The 17,072-nt window shown below is 45.6% G+C and overlaps 1 protein-coding gene across 2 annotated transcripts in view; it reads right to left on the bottom strand.

The window, feature by feature from the left end:
- Positions 1-1,002: 1,002 nt before the first annotated feature.
- The window catches only part of SNAP47 (synaptosome associated protein 47), a 77,558-nt gene continuing 61,488 nt past the window's right edge, over positions 1,003-17,072 (bottom strand). For both annotated transcript variants that reach the window (XM_073629443.1, XM_073629444.1), the window contains exon 5: positions 1,003-3,542. In XM_073629443.1, coding sequence (XP_073485544.1) covers positions 3,396-3,542 — 147 coding nt within the window. In that variant the 3' untranslated portion in view covers positions 1,003-3,395. The remainder of the gene's footprint in view (positions 3,543-17,072) is intronic.

The raw sequence follows: 17,072 nt of genomic DNA, 5'->3' as shown, positions 1-17,072 counted from the left end.
TAGTAAGCTCCAGCACAGAAGTTCTACCGGGATCGACTCTGCGATCTGCTGTAAGAAGGAGCCTATCGAAGATAAGTCAAAGTGAGTCAAGGGTGGGCTTTCAAGAGACTCCATCAAATGGTCAATCTCCATCAATCGGTCCTAATTGGGCAAAGTGATAGAACTTCTTTTAAAAGAGTTGCCTGTGAGCCCCAATGCTGTCTTCGCCCTCTCCCTTCACATGTGGAACACAGACATTTACCAGGATGGGTAGCAGAAAGCAAATACTCAGATAAGGCTACTGTGCCCGTGCCATAAAGCAGCATACATAGGACAGTGTAAGAAAAAATACTGGCACTCCATTCATTAAAATGGCTTAAAATTCAACCTCTTCTAATGCGTTTCAGTCTACAAGGCCTTAATGATAGCTATGATTAGGGTAAAATAAGCTAAAAGGCATCAGCGAGATTGTCACGTGTTTCAAAAAGTTTAGACTTTTTGGGAGACCCGAACCTGGAACCGAACCGTTACAGTTACAAAAAAAGTGTAAAAAAAAAAATATATAAAAGTAAAAAAAAAAAAAAATATATATAAAAAAAAAAAAATAGTTGTTGTTTTATTGTTCTCTCTCTCCCTAGTCTCTCTCTATTGTTCTGCTCTTTTTTACTGTATTCTACAATGCAATGTTTTATTGTTACTATGTTTTATCATGTTTGCTTTTCAGGTATGTAATTCTTTTATACTTTGTTTTATTGTTAACCATTTTTTTGTTTTCATTTACGCCATTCAGCTGCAGCACGGGTTTATTTATCTTGACAGCAACAGTGTTTGCTCCCACAATATGTAAAGCCGTGAAGCCAGCGCTGTCGGAGGTGATTTCACCACCAGTTAAAAAAAAGAGCATATATGCCGAAGCATGGGGGCAGGGGTGGAGGAGCAATTTGCCCCTAACATTATATAAGAGGGGGGAGGTTGGGATTTTAAATGAGGCTTGCATAATGGGACCAATCAAGTTCACATAAGTCAAAACATATGTATGTTTTATTGAGACCAATGATCGACATAGCATAAAGTGACAGTGTTGCATACATAAATCGTTAAAAAATGGTCAATCACAATATATTAGGTAAAACATGTAACAACAAGGCATGAACACACTAAATAGTATAAATAGTAGATCCTAGTCCTCCACTGACCAGGGTACACCAAACAGTAAAATATAAATGAACAAAAAGGGGGGGGGGGGGATGAGGCCATCTAAAATCAATCGATGTGTATGGGATGCATCAGGGTGGGTTCTACGCGTTTCATGGACTCCTATCCACTCGTCAGGAGCCAGGTGCATCCACGTTCTATGGAAAAATATGATTAACCCATATGGTCTGGTTAGTATACCCTTATGTAAAAGGGCGAAAAAATGAATATGGAAAGTGAAAGAAGTGGCCATGCCTAGTTGTACTCACATAAAAACCACAGCTGAAACCGCGCCAAACCACATGCCAAGGGTCCATCAATAAGCCCGGCCCGGGAGCTGAGGAGGGAAAACAGCCAGAAATCAGGGGAACGCAAACCATCACCCATATGCCTAGAGGACTTCAGGGGTATACCAAGTAAAACTATTATATATCTGTGACAATATAGGTCAATGAACAGATCTCGAAGTAAACAGGGCCATGACCCTGATAGTGGGGTGAATACCATGGGTTTACCTTGATGTATCCAAAATAGATGGAAAGCCAGATGGAAGGCGAACAGGGATCTGGAAGTGCAGGCTCTATACTGAGTCAGGGGTGAAAAGATGGTGAATCAGGTGATGGAATGCGACCACATCATGCCAGACGGTTCCCCCCCAGTATCACGCTGGTGTGGCACAGAGGGAAGGACACAGCGGCGGAACGCTGGAGTGGCTTCCCACCTGTCAACCCAATGTTATAGCAGGCGAGTGCGTGACAGACCGCCCATAGGCCGTCATGCGCACAGCGTCAGAGGCGTGGCGCCGATGTGCGGTGGAGACACCCACCCAGACCCCCCGCACTAACATTAGGGGTGGATTGCCCCCATGCTTCGGCATATATTTTTTAGGCACAGATTGCATTAAAAAATGTTTTATTTTTACTGTTTTATTGTATTTGCTTTGCAGGTATGGTAAGCCTTACTGTTATACTGTAATGTTACTTTGTTTTATTGTTAAGCATCATTTGCTTAGCAGGTACACCATTTAGCTGCAGCACTGATTTATCCATCTTGACAGCAACAGCGTTTGCTCCCACGATATGTAAATCTGTGACGCCAGCACTGTAGGAGGTGATTTCACCACCAAAGTTTAAAAAAAATGGTGCATGTATGACCATCATTAGAAGTGGGTGGATGAAAGGCGGTATTCTAATGGTGGGCATACCCACCGATCAATCTCTTTTTTTTGTTCAGCCCACAGGCTGCATGAAAAAAAGAACATTACAATGTATGCCCAACAAGGACCAGCAAAGTACCGGTATGTTGCTGGACTTTGAGTGGTTATACCAGAAGGTTTTTTTAAATGAATCTCCTATTACCCTACCTCCGCCGCTGTCCCCAGCAGACTCACCGTACCGCACCGCAATCCTGCTTTGTTCCACTGGTGGGTGGCCCGAGCCCAGCATGCCCTCTAACACCCAATCTCTGCAGCATTCAGAACTACCAACCACAGGAGGAAGAAGAGGACCTGTGATGTGACATGACCGGACCACAAACAGAAGGATTAATGGCGGGTAGACAGTGGCCGAATATCAGCCAGTACAGTAGAAACCGTCCGACATGCGACCGTGTGTACAGCTTCCTGTCTGACAGAAGCTCACGACCGGCTTCAGTTAAACAGGCACGCTGAGAAACCAGCATCCAATCAGCATTCGATCAGCGCTTTGCAAATGCAGAAAAAAATGCTGACACTAGATATGGTTTTTGATTTTTAACCCATACTGGAGTTCAGCCTTAGCAAATGTCAGTTTTGTTTTAGAAATTCATGGGGGGGGGGGTTGGGTTAACCTTGATATTCTTCAGGTTTTCACGTGAAAAGGCACAGAACCTAAAGTAAATAAATACAATCAGCGCAAAGCGGAATAATGTACAGGAATTTACAGGCAAGGCTGCAGGCATTCAGCATTCCCGGCATCTTGCCACGTTTGCACGCGGAAAATGTGAGGGGTATTTTGCATTGTGGGTGCATGTAAACATCAATAGCATCATGCTATCATTTGCAAACGGCTTATGGTAATTAGAGGACTCCCAAAAACTGCAAGTAAGGAGATGTGGACTCGCCAAACCCAATGCCGCCTGTCATAACACATCCCCCGTGTTAGGAGTATGACACCTTATTGTGGTCGGCTGAAGCAGTCAGTGCAGACAGTCCTTTCCTCCAATTTATTCTGAGTGTTCTCGTGCTACAGCAGCTTTCTCATCCTGCGAGTCTGTTTGTCGATGCTGAAAACCGATCTGTCCACAGAAGACGTGATCTCATCAAGGGCTTCGTCCTGAAGCTCCAGCTCGCTCTCTGCTTCCAGGGCAATGCTCTTCAGCTTCATCAGGATCTAAAAACACAGGCAACATTTTATTTTCTAATAGAAATACCCGGTGAGAAATACATTAAAGCAGTAGTAAAGGTTACATTTTTAAAAAAAATGAAAATAATAAACATGGTATGACCTTAACTAAAACCTGCGCCGCTAAAAGTACTCATCTCAGCCCTGCTTGCTCACTATCTATCTGTTGATCGACACTGCCGGCAAGTGCAAGCATCCAAGAAGCTCATCCCAGCTTGCTCGCTATGTTTCCAGTGATCCTTACAGTTTGCGAGTGCCAGCATCCTAGAAGCTCATCCTGGCATGCTTACGATCTATTCGGTGATCCTCACATATTGGCAAGTGCAAGAATCTCATCCCTGCTTGCTCATCTATCCAGTGATCCTCACTGCTGGTGAGTGCCAGCATACGGGAAGCTCATCCTGGCTTGCTTACTATCTATTCGGTGCTCCTCACATGTTGGTGAGTCTAAGAAGCTCACCTATAGTACAATATTTCAATAATAAAAAAAAAAAAAAAAAAAAAAAAAAATGCTAGTAATATATAAATTATAAAATAAATACAATCCTTATATAAAAATATCCCATAAATTGCAACATGCAAGAAAACAAAACATATATGTGGTGATAAATATAAGATCAAAGTACAAAATCAAGTGTCCACATTTAAAAAGTTCAATTCATTGATATTAACACATAAAGTGCAAGTAAGTAGTGTCCACAGAAAACAGTGTTCCTCATGCTCCTCCTTAATGGTGTTCACAATCCAGCATGCTTCAGTGCTCTCCTGTGACCCCCCACTTGTGCTTGCGCTCACCTCTGAGCGTGTGACACGGTAATTAAAAGGTGTCTAAACACGCATTGGAGCCACCACTTGGGCTCATACAGGGTATGCTGGTATAAACTCCACCACTCTCAGATGTCATCAGTTTCACTTACAAGAAAGAAAAAGCTCCATAGTGTGATACAGTAGGGATTTATTTAAAATATATTAAAACTTCCCTCCAGAAATGTATTTACAATATGTAGGTGCGCGAGTGCACCAATCTTTCCAGAGAGTGTTTGTATAAAACAAGCGTTTGTATGGCGTGCGGTGTGTCGTTCCTCATCTACCTCTGTTGCTGACAGCTCCGTCCTACCCCTCCCCGACGCGTATTAGGCACAGGGATCACGTGCCTTCCTCTGGAGGATCTAATTGGACGGATGCTCTGTGTGTGTGTGTGTGTTTATATGCTGTCGGCGGCCATTTTGCCTAGGACCGCTGACAGCTCTAGTAATAGGCTACATCGATGTAAGTATATCCTGTCGGTGGCCATTTTGCCTAGGACCGCTGACAGCTCTAGTAATAGGCTACATTGATGTAAGTATATCCTGTCGGTGGCCATATTGCCTAGGATCGCCGACATGTCACACGCTCAGAGGTGAGCGCAAGCACAAGTGGGGGGTCACAGGAGAGCACTGAAGCATGCTTTATTGTGAACACCATTAAGGAGGAGCATGAGGAACACTGTTTTCTGTGGACACTACTTACTTGCACTTTATGTGTTAATATCAATGAATTGAACTTTTTAAATGTGGACACTTTTTGCACTTTGATCTTATATTTATAACCACATATGTTTTGTTTTCTTGCATGTTGCACTTTATGGGATATTTTTATATAAGGATTGTATTTATTTTATAATTTATATATTACTAGCATTTTTTTTTTTTTTTTTTAATTATTGAAATATTGTAGTATAGGTTTACACTATATATGCACCTCCCAACTATTGGGATATATGTTTTTTCAGCGCAGGCACGTTTATTTATATTCTTATCTCTCCACTGTTACTCAGCTGTTGATGATATCCTGCTCGTCAGTCCTGCCTACTTAAGCCGTCCAGTCCACAGGATCTCTGCCTTCGCCTTGGTCAACATCGCAAGAAACTTTCTCCTGCGTTCCTGTTTAAAGACTGGCTTTGCTGACATCCCTTCTGGCTCCAGATCCTGCTTGCTGCTCCACTACATTGATCCCTAACTTCTGGCTTGGCTGACTATCCGTTCCGGTTATTGAACTTTGGCTATGTTTTGACTACGTTTGTTCTTTTTATTTTATTATTAAACAAGTGTGATTTAACTGTACTTCTGTCTCGGTCTGAATTCATGGTTTTTGACACAGCATCCAAGAAGCTCATCCCAGCTTACTAACTATCTATCTGGTGATCCTCATTGCTGGCAAGTGCCAGCATCCAAGGAGCTCATCCTGGCTTGCTTACTACCTATTCGGTGATCCTCACATGTTGGAGAGTGTAAGAAGCTCATCCCTGCTTGCTCATTATCTATCCAGTGATCCTCACTGCTGGTGAGTGCCAGTATCCAAGATGCTCACCCCAGCTTGCTCACTATCTATCCGGTGATTCTCATGTGCTGGCGAGTGCAAGAAGCTCATCCCTGCTTGCTCTACAATATAATAGTACAGGAGAATAGAACAGCCAAAAACATCTGAGCGGTGATTCTAACTGCTGCCAAGTGCCAGCATCCAAGAAGCTAATCTCTGCTTGGTTACTATCAATCTGGTGATCCTCACTCCTGGGGACTGTCAGCATCCAAGAGGCTCATCCTGGCTTGCTCTACAACGTAATAGTACAGGAGAATGGGACAGCCAAATACATTGCCTACGTCACTCTGTTGGGTTATAAGCAAAGTCGTTCAGTGTGTTTTGGTTCCAACTGCACCACCTAATCATAACCTGTTGGGTCATACCTTGTCATTACTCCTCAAGCTGTACACCCTACTCCATACAAGCCAATGTTTCCATGCACTGCACTGATGTTGACCAACATGCCTAAAACAACTGTACGCTATCTGGCTCTATATTATCAAGCTGTATCTGTGCTATACGTCAGCTCTTCTTCCTGATTAGATGATATCTTATACAGCTCTACCAGATATCGAGGTGGCTGCCTTGCTGTTGTTGGCAACTCCACCAAAAATCAGAACGATGATGGAATTATACCCTTCAATGTGGTGCGGCATCTATACCACCTGGATGAAATTTTGTATTTTTTCTCTTGATAATGCTTTGACAGAAAGAGCGAATGTGTCAAGTTATAGGCCTTAGTCCACTCTTCCTCAGAGTAGCTTCTGCCCAAGGCCTGTTCCCAAGCAAGCTCATAGGGGGGTTGCTCTGTGAAGGCCATCCTTCTTATGAACACAAATAACTCAGAAATGTCCAAAGTCACCCACCGTTGGGTGAGATACAAAGTTGTTTAACATGGTTTGGGTTCCAACTGGCCCACCTCAATATAACCTGTTGGGTCATACTTTCTCATTATTCCCTAAGCTGTACACCCTACTCCATACAAGCCATGGTTTCCATGCACTAAACTGATGTTGAGCTATATGCCAAGAACAGCTGTACACCATTTGGAAAAAAAAGACTACATTATTAGGCTTTATCTGTGCTATACACCAACTGCTCTGGATGTACAGTTGGCCAAGGGACAGAAAAGTATGATTTGTGAGTGAACTAATAAGTGTTTTGACATAGTTGCCAAGAACCACAAATTGGTCCTCACATGTCCCATACGTTCACTCACAATTCCTGCTTTGTAGCACAGAGACAGCCGAAGGAAAGCTCTAGTGATAAGGCCTGCTCCTCTCCCGGCTTTGCTCCAGCAGCAGATGAGGTTAAGACGGAAGGGAGATAGGCGAGGCGGACGGAGCTGGGGATTTTCCCGTTTACAGTAAGCAGAGTTTATAGATAATTTGTGAGTGTCAGTTATCTCTCTTTCAGAGTTATTAATGTCCTGGATCAACATTGTGTACACTGGATACAAACACAGAGCTCAGCCCCGGGGTAATCCTCTCCTCATAGGTCATAAATGTTTATGTCTACTGTATATAAAATGGAAGAGCTGAGGATTATAGCTCTTCAGAGGGATTTATAAAACGGCTCGTTAGAGTAAATCGACTTTCATAAACTCACAGTTGGCTCATAACGACTGTACCGGCACAACTACAAGAGATGTTTAAAGCTGAGCTCCAGTCAAGGATTAACTTTTCGTGTTTTAGCGGACTCATCAGAGGTGCCAAGGGTCTCATTCTGGCACCCATCTTCTTCGGTTTGCTGTCTTGCTGGCTAAACCCTCTCTTGCCTCCTGTATCCTCATTTCCTCAATATCTCATAGTGGGAGCCTGCAGAAGATGAGGTGTTTTAGGGTTCCAAGCACATTCTTCCTGAAGTTACCAAAACACAGATTTCTGACTACCAAACCAAAGACCAGCTGTGATGTAATTTAATGCTAACTGCTTGATCTGAACCAAAACCAGACACACCCACTTTCAAAAGCGACTATTTTGCTATACTGAAATCTAAAATGTTTCCCTGCAAAGAAGATTCTAGAGGAATTTCCCCCTACCTGTGCAAAGCTAAATGCAGTCTCTCTAATCAGTCCAAAGAGTCCAGCGTTGTCTTCCTTGCAGCTGAAGTTCTCCTTGTGCCAATCTGCTTCTGTGCCGCCATCTTGAATCCTCTGTCATCGGGAGGTGGCTGTTGTTTCTTGATCTTGGGGTTGCCTCCCATGGCAAGCTGCTTGCCCTGGGGGCACTTGGCAGGAGGGAGGGGCCAGAAGCGTCTGCGGGGGACCCAAGAAGTGGAGGATCAGGGCTGCTCTGTGCAAAACCGCTGCACAGAGCAGATAAGTATGACTTATTTATTTTTTTAAATGCCTTTAAAGCGGAGTTCCACCCAAAAATTGAACTTCTGCTTTTTGGAGTCCCCCCCCCCCCTCTGGTGTCACCTTTGGCACCTTTCAGGGGGGAGCAGATACCTGTCTAATACAGGTATTTTGCTCCCACTTACAGGCATAGATAGCTGAGCCACCTGCGGGTATCTACGCCACTTCCGGCACCTTCTCCACCCCCCACCCCCCCGCTGTCTTCTGGGAGACACACAGGTCTCAGAAGACAGCAGGGACCAGTGGGGACGCGCATGCGCAGTAGGGAACCAGGAAGTAAGGCTTCACTTCCTGATTCCCTTACCGAAGATGGCGGCGCCTCCACCCGAAAGCCAGGTCGGCTTCGGGTGCTGACATCGCGGGCGCCCTGGACAGGAAAGTCAGCAGCTGCAGTTTTTGTAGCTGCTGACTTAAAAAAAAAATAAACAGAACTCCGCTTTAATATCGCTTTAAGCTTTGGCAAAACCCCCCCCCCCCCCTGCAAACTGGTTGGTTTCTATGCACAGATGCACCAGGTTTTGCACTCCCAATTTTAGTAAATTAACCCCTCTGAGTTTAGATTCAGACTGGGAGAAAGGTATAAATGCCCGAGACTAGCAGGTTCACTTTCATAAATGGATCTGTATTTTAGGTTTTCAAAATGTATCGGTCAGGGTTTACCTGTGCAGGTGGCTGCTTTGTTTGTTCACCTCTACAAATGGCCATCAACAAAACAAAGTACTAGGATCAAGGCCACAAGGCCGGGGGGGCCCAGAAAGAGCCAATTGCTATGGTATGAGCGTGTCTGGCACCCAGTCGGGGAGATACGGGCCCCATTATAGATATTAATCAGATAAGAGCGCGGCTTGTCGAAGGAGACTTTTATCCCCGCTGAAGCGGCGGTTGACATCGGCTCGCTCTATACCTGTGGGTCCGACCTTCTGGGTGATTAACACAACTTGATATGAAAACCGCAGCCTTTGATCAAGGATAGGAACACGCAGCAACGTAAAGTAAACCTGTCATCTATATCTGAGTCATAAGAACTAAATTGATTAGCTCACCGATAAGAATTCAGTTATATGCCATACGTAATATAAATTACATCACGTTAGATAACAGTGCCAAAGTGTGGCAAAAAAAAGTACAAAACTAGTTCCCTCGAAAAAAAAAAAAATCAAAGCTCTGTCCACATTTTAACATAAATTGGCCTATATTAAAGGAAAGGCTGGGGTAACAGTCCATGCTTTATCTACACAAAAGTCAAAATGTTTATTTTTTTTATTTTAGAAATATCACTTTTGGTGAAAGAGTAATATTTATACAATATGTGGTCACAAGTCTTTGGACACCTAGCCATTACATCTACTGTAAATGAGCTTGTTGGACTTCCTATTCTACCCACCATAGTCATTAATATGGGGTTGCCCCCCCCTTTGTGGCTTTAACATCCTCCACTCTTCTAGGAAGACTTTCCACAAGTTTTTGGAGGATGTCTGTGGAAATTTGTGCCCATTTGTGAGGTCAGGTACTGATGTTGGATGAGAAGAACCTGGCTCACCATCGGCATTCCAATTCATCCCAAAGAGTTCAGTAGGATTGAGGTCAGGATTTGTGTGGGACACTGGAGTTCTTCACACCAAACTGGTCACACCATGTCTTTATGGAGCTGGCTTTGTACACAGGGGCACAGTCATGGTGGAACAGAAAAGGGTGTTCACCAAATTATTTCCAACATGGTTGAAGGCGTACGATTGTCTACCGGGTCCCTCCTAAAGTGCAGGTTCCTACCTTGACTTGGAAGTTGAGGCTTGGCCCCAGCTTTTGCTCTATCAATTGGTTTACAGATATGATGGGTGACCTCAACGGACAGCTGTGGGAGGAGGTGGGACCAACCTCCAGCTCCCTGCAGAGGTGTGTTTGAGACGTAAGGGTACTATCAGAGAACCATTACAAACGCTCGTTCCCGTGCACCAGCCAGACGTGCGGCACGAATGTCTGAACCCCGGACCAGGCATGCACGTTAGTACTCTCATATGAACGAGTGCACGTCAGCGTGGGCATGTCCGCAAGCCAACGAATCACAGCACAGGGCGCCCTATTTAAAGGATCAGCATACTAGTATCAGTGCTGGATTGTCTCGTTCCTGTATCCTTGATTGCTGTTTGATTGAACCTTGATCCTGAAACCTTGGCCTTCCTGACTACTCTTTTGGATTATCCCTGCAACTCTGTTTACTTCTGCTTCCTGTACTGAACCCGGCTTGAACTTCTGACCACGGCTCTGTCTTCCGATCTTGTACCTCTCTGCCAGCCCATTGCCAACCTCCGCTAGCCCCTGACTACGAATCTGCCTATCGATTGTGCACCTTCCTGCCAGCACGTTGCCGACTCCTGCTTGTTCCTGACCTTGCAAGTTCTCCTGTTGGACTTTCCTGAACCTAACCAGGATCAACATCTCACCAGCATCTCTAGGCTCCGGTGTTCCTGATCCTGCCAACAGGAACCTGCACCCTTCCGTTGCCCTAGCAGCCCTGTCTCCACCTCCAGGGGTGTTAGGACCGGAACCGTGCAAGAGGCCACCCTCGTCATTTCAGACTCCACAGTAAGGTACGTAACAGGTACCCTTTCATAAAAGGATCATGGAGGCTGAACTCTTCTTTTGGAATGCTAGTTCCCTTGCTGTCATGCTGTTGTTTTGGCTTCTACTTTTTAAAGTGGTTCTAAACCCAGATATTTGTCCAACCTTAGAAAAGATAGGGTACACCATCATGGATGGACACTAAAAAAAAAAAGATATCAATATTTCATTCTTGACTTTACATCTGAGATCGCATGACCACGTTTCTGCTATAGAGCCCAACAATATTTGATTAGAGGGGTTGGCCTAAGCCACAGCCCTCACATGTCCTGGTGACATCACTTCAGCTATTACATGTCCTCCCTTCCAGGCCATTCTTTGTGGAGTGAAGTCTTTCCTGCATGCGGATCAGATGTGCACTTCATTCTAAATGGCCTGGCAGGGAGGGTGTGTAATAGCTGAAGAGATGTCACCAGGACATGTGAGGGCTGTGGCTTAGTCCAATCCCTGATTCCACTATTGCTGGGCTGTTTAGAGTAAATGCAGTCAAGCAACCTAAGTGCTAGTTCACACGAGGTGGACAGGTAGTGGGGAGATGTTGTATCGCCTCCTCATTGCCTGCTTTAACCCTTTGAACCCCACACTAGTGCATTGCAGGCCAGTTGCTGCTGTCACAGTCAGGGGTCAGGCTCAGAGACCAATAGCTATAGCAGAAGAGAGGCTCCCATCGACCAGCAGGCTAAGTACAAAAGCAGATCACCCTGGCGGATGACACGGGCTCATCCGGGGTGCAGAGTCCAAGCACTAACTGGTATTCACCAGAGCTCCTGATGGTGGAGATGGGTTTTGCTGTATGTCAGTACCAGGTCACGGTTCTCAGGATCACCCCACCAGGAGGTAAACAACCTGGGGTCCAGTAACAGATATAGCAGGTAGAGATCAAGTAGAAGCGTAGTCAGTGCAGCTCTTATCCTGACACTGTAATATACGCTAGGGCTAAAGTTATTTAGCTATGATATTTGCATAGAACGTACTATACCCCTAAACATCCATTTCTAATGTGTAAACATGCCACTCCTACGTGCCATAAATGTAAGTCTGAGCAAGGAGATTTTATATACAGTATCTCACAAAAGTGAGCACACCCCTCACAATTTTGTAAATCTTTTCTTCTCTCTTTTCATGTGACAACACTGACGAAATGACACTTTGCTACAATGTAAAGTAGTGAGTGTACAGCTTGTATAACAGTGTAAATTTGCTGTCCCCTCAAAATAACTCAACTCACAGCCATTAATGTCTAAACCGCTGGCAACAAAAGTCAGTACACCCCTAAGTGAAAATGTCCAAATTGGGCACAAAGTGTCAATATTTTGTGTGGCCACCATTATTTTCCAGCACTGCCTTAACCCTCTGGGGCATGGAGTTCACCAGAGCTTCACAGGTTGCCACTGGAGTCCTCTTCCCCTCCTCCATGACGACATCACAGAGCTGGTGGATGTTAGAGACCTTGCGCTCCTCCACCTTCCGTTTGAGGATGCCCCACAGATGCTCAATAGGGTTTAGGTCTGGAGACATGCTTGGCCAATCCATCACCTTTACCCTCAGCTTCTTTAGCAAGGCAGTGGTCATCTTGGAGGTGTGTTTGGGGTCATTATGTTGGAATACTGCCCTGCGGCCCAGTCTCTGAAGGGAGGGGATCATGCTCTGCTTCAGTATGTCACAGTACATGTTGGCATTCATGGTTCCCTCAATGATCTGTAGCCCCCCAGTGCCGGCAGCACTCATGCAGCCCCAGACCATGACACTCCCACCACCATGCTTGACTGTAGGCAAGACACACTTATCTTTGTACTCCTCACCTGGTTGCCGCCACACACACTTGTCACCATCTGAACCAAATAAGTTTATCTTGGTCTCATCAGACCACAGGACATGGTTCCAGTAATCCATGTCCTTAGTCAGCTTGTCTTCAGCAAACTGCGGGCTTTGTTGTGCATCATCTTTAGAAGAGGCTTCCTTCTGGGATGACAGCCATGCAGACCAATTTGATGCAGTGTGCGGCGTATGGTCTGAGCACTGACAGGCTGATCCCCCCACCCCTTCAACTTCTGCAGCAATGCTGGCAGCACTCAGACGTCTATTACCCAAAGAAAACCTTTGGATATGACGCTGAGCACGTGACCTCAACTTCTTTGGTGGACCATGGCGAGGCCTGTTCTGAGTGGAATCTGTCCTGGTAAACCGCTGTATGGTCTTTGCCACCGTGCTGCAGCTCAGTTTCAGGGTCTTGGCAATCTTCTTATAGCCTAGGCCATCTTTATGTAGAGCAACAATTCTTTTTTTCAGATCCTCAGAGAGTTCTTTGCCATAAGATGAACTTCCAGTGACCAGTATGAGAGAGTGAGAGCAAAAACACCAAATTTAACACACCTGCTCCCCATTCACACCTGAGACCTTGTAACACTAACGAGTCACATGACACCGGGGAGGGAAAATGGTTAATTGGGCCCAATTTGGACATTTTCACTTAGGGGTGTACTCACTTTTGTTGCCAGCGGTTTAGACATTAATGGCTGTTTGTTGAGTTATTTTGAGGGGACAGCAAATTTACACTGTTATACAAGCTGTACACTCACTACTTTACATTGTAGACAAGTGTCATTTCGTCAGTGTTGTCACATGAAAAGAGAGAAGAAAATATTTACAAAAATGTGAGGGGTGTACTCACTTTTGTGAGATACTGTATATGATCTGGACCTGTAATAAGGTCAGACCATTCTGATCTGAGGTTGCTGCATTTATTTCAGCTAGTTTTTACCTCCTTAATGTTTGTAGCCTCAAGTGGTGCTTCCTGGGCGTGTATGAAGATATTGAGCTTACTGCCAAGGCCACCATGATTCCTTTGTTTGATCCTTCTATTACGCCATTATGTTATAGTGAATACGCTCTGACCACTTACATATTGGTTTGTGGAAACACTTAATTAACCAGAATCTACCACTCTACAAATTGACTTATGAGGCGAGAGGGTGTCCAGGAAAGTTCACCAAACCTAGGGGACCATGGATATATACACAGGATACTAGTGAATATCTGTTGCATTTAGTTTCTGACCCCATACCATACTTACTTTCCCTCCCTAAGTTGGTTCTTTTCCCGATTTATCGCTTTTACCCCTTATTGTGTTGGAAGTTGGAGTCCCCCCCCTAAAATGTCAGGACAACAAATGTGACAATGCCTTTAGTAATATTTTGATTCAGTTGGTACTTCAGGTGAACAAGGTGTACCCACACACTCCATTGTAAGTTACTGCTTTCAATATTGCTTACTCTGGTCTTTTTTGTTCTTTGTAAGTTCTTTTCTGTTTGGTTCTTTATGACACATGTGCATGCCCATATTTAATTGGTGATTGTTGGGTATTTGATGTCCTTATAATATTTGATATTTGTGTTCTCTATTACCGTATATACTCGAGTATAAGCCGAGTTTTTCAGCACATTTTTTAGGCTGAAAACCCCCTCTTGGCTTATACTCGAGTGAGGGTGCCCATCTGCAACTGTACCTGTGATTACTAACACAGCGGGTGTCTCCTGCTGTGTTATGCAGTCTGTTTGGCGGCTGTCCATTGTAACAAAGCCCTGCCTCCTCCTTGTCCATGATAGACGCAACACTGATACAATGCTGGGAAACTATCAGTGTTCTGTCTATCACGGACGAGGAGGAGGCGGGGCTTTGTTACAATGGATGGCCGCCGAACAGACTGCATGACACAGCGGGAGACACCCGCTGTTTTAGTTATCAAAGGTACAGCTGCAGATGGGCACAGTGAGGCTGCATATTGGCACAGTGAGGCTGTAGATGGCCACAATGAAGCTGCAGATTGGCACAGTGAGGCTGCAGATGGACACAGTGAGGCTGCAGATGGGCACAGTGAGGCTGCAGATGGGCACAGTGAGGCTGCAGATGGGCACAGTGAGGCTGCAGATGGGCACAATGAGGCTGCAGATTGGCACAATGAGGCTGCAGATGGGCACAGTGAGGCTGCAGATGGGCACAATGAGGCTGCAGATTGGCACAGTGAGGCTGCAGATGGACACAGTGAGGCTGCAGATGGACACAGTGAGGCTGCAGATGGGCACAGTGAGGCTGCAGATGGGCACAGTGAGGCTGCAGATTGGCACAGTGAAGCTGCAGATTGGCACAGTGAGGCTGCAGATTGGCACAGTGAGGCTGCAGATAGACACAGTGAGGCTGCAGATGGACACAGTGAGGCTGCAGATGGGCACAGTGAGGCTGCAGATGGGCACAGTGAGGCTGCAGATGGGCACAATGAGGCTGCAAATGGACACAGTGAGGCTGCAGATGGGCACAGTGAGGCTGCAGATGGGCACAGTGAGGCTGCAGATGGACACAGTGAGGCTGCAGATGGACAGTGAGGCTGCAGATGGGCAGTGAGGCTGCAGATGGGCACAGTGAGGCTGCAAATGGACACAGTGAGGCTGCAGATGGGCACAGTGAGGCTGCAGATGGGCACAGTGGGGCTGCATATTGGCACAATGAGGCTGCAGATGGACACAGTGAGGCTGCAGATTGGCACAGTGAGGCTGCAGATGGGCACAATGAGGCTGCAGATGGGCACAGTGATGCTGCAGATGGGCACTGATGATACAGTTGGGCACAGTGAGGCTGCAAATGGGCACAGTGAGGCTGCAGATGGGCATTGTTTACCCAGTAGCTGCTGCATTTCCCACCCTAGGCTTATACTCGAGTCAATACGTTTTCCCAGTTTATTGTGGTAAAATTAGGTGCCTCGGCTTATATTTGGGTCAGCCTATACTCGACTATATACGGTATTTGCCTTTCAATACCCTGTCTATTACAAATTTGGAAAAACAATATGTTTTTTTATAAGAAGCGTCAGTAAACAAACCAAGGGCCGTTAATGAGTGGTAGTGGAGATAGGGACAGCTGCAGATACGCAAAAGAGCGAGATATCGACTGGAGAGAGCACAATAGTCTGGCAAACAGGAAGTGCAAAGACATGGCTTATAGAGGAAGTTCATGGTAGGAGCAAACAGTTCAGGGTTCACCAGAAACAAGAGACAAGGCAAGATTATCCAAGGGGTCAGACAGGATGCTGACCAGCATCTGAGGTGGCTCAGCAAGGAGAGCTACTGTTGGATGCAGCAGAGGTTATGGGTTCAGATCCCGGTCCTGACAGTTGCAAAGTGGCCCATTCACTTGAATAAGTTGCATTCAGCGGGTAGTAGTGCTCACTGAAAGTGACTGGATATAATTACCACAAAAAAAGCAAAGCCTTGACCCACATAAGGTGTACATCCTCAGCTGCTGTCTTGGCAGCTCAAGGGGATATCGGTTGGGGGCGGTAAAAGCGTGGGGTTTTCCTCCCCCAACCATTCGCACCCAGAAGTAGGAAATACCGTTAGAATCAAACAGTAAATTCTCCAAAAAGGAAACATCAATCAAAAAATACAAAGGGCACAGAGAGATGATGCAAAGTATTAGGGAGGTTTGCCCAATAAAATTGTGCCCCCCCTGTAACTGTCACTTTTACTGAGCAGTTTGGTCTGCATGTCATTATGGAGGAAATATAATCAAAGGCATGTAAAGAAAAAGGAACAAAACTCATACACTGAATATTTCCATTGCATGTATTTACCCCAATATTTTTCACAATGGTGGTCCTTTAAACTTAACTTAATTTGACTCCTCCCCCACCATCTATACTATACTTGGGAACAGTTTAAAAAAAAAAACTCGGTACTTCCACCTTCTGCCTAGGTATGAATAATGCAGTCCCAGCAACCTGCATAAGATAAGAGAGATAAGAAAAATGCACACGCTGGGAGGCTTCGAGCATTAAATGTCACACTGTACATGTGCCCGAAATTCTGTGCATGCACCGTGCTGTATCCTGCACACTGTGCATGCAGTGACATGTCATCAGGGAGCCTTCAGGAAGAGGAAGCTGGCCCCCTGACGCCTTCAGGAAGAAAAAGCTGGCCCCCTGATGCCTTCAGGAAGAGGAAGCTGGCCCCCTGTTGCCTTCAGGAAGAGGAAGCTGGCCCCTAAAGCCTTCAGGAAAAGAAACTGGCCCCCTGATGCCTTCAGGAAGAGGAAGCTGGCCCCCTGATGCCTTCAGGAAGAGGAAGCTGGCCCCCTGATGCCTTCAGGAAGAGGAAGCTGGCCCCTAAAGCCTTCAGGAAAAGAAACTGGCCCCCTGATGCCTTCAGGAA

Source organism: Aquarana catesbeiana, linkage group LG05, assembly GCF_042186555.1.
Source record: "Aquarana catesbeiana isolate 2022-GZ linkage group LG05, ASM4218655v1, whole genome shotgun sequence".
Classification (NCBI taxonomy): Eukaryota; Metazoa; Chordata; class Amphibia; order Anura; family Ranidae; genus Aquarana; species Aquarana catesbeiana.
Note: the sequence above shows the minus strand (reverse complement) of the source record. Positions and strands in the feature narration are given on the sequence as shown.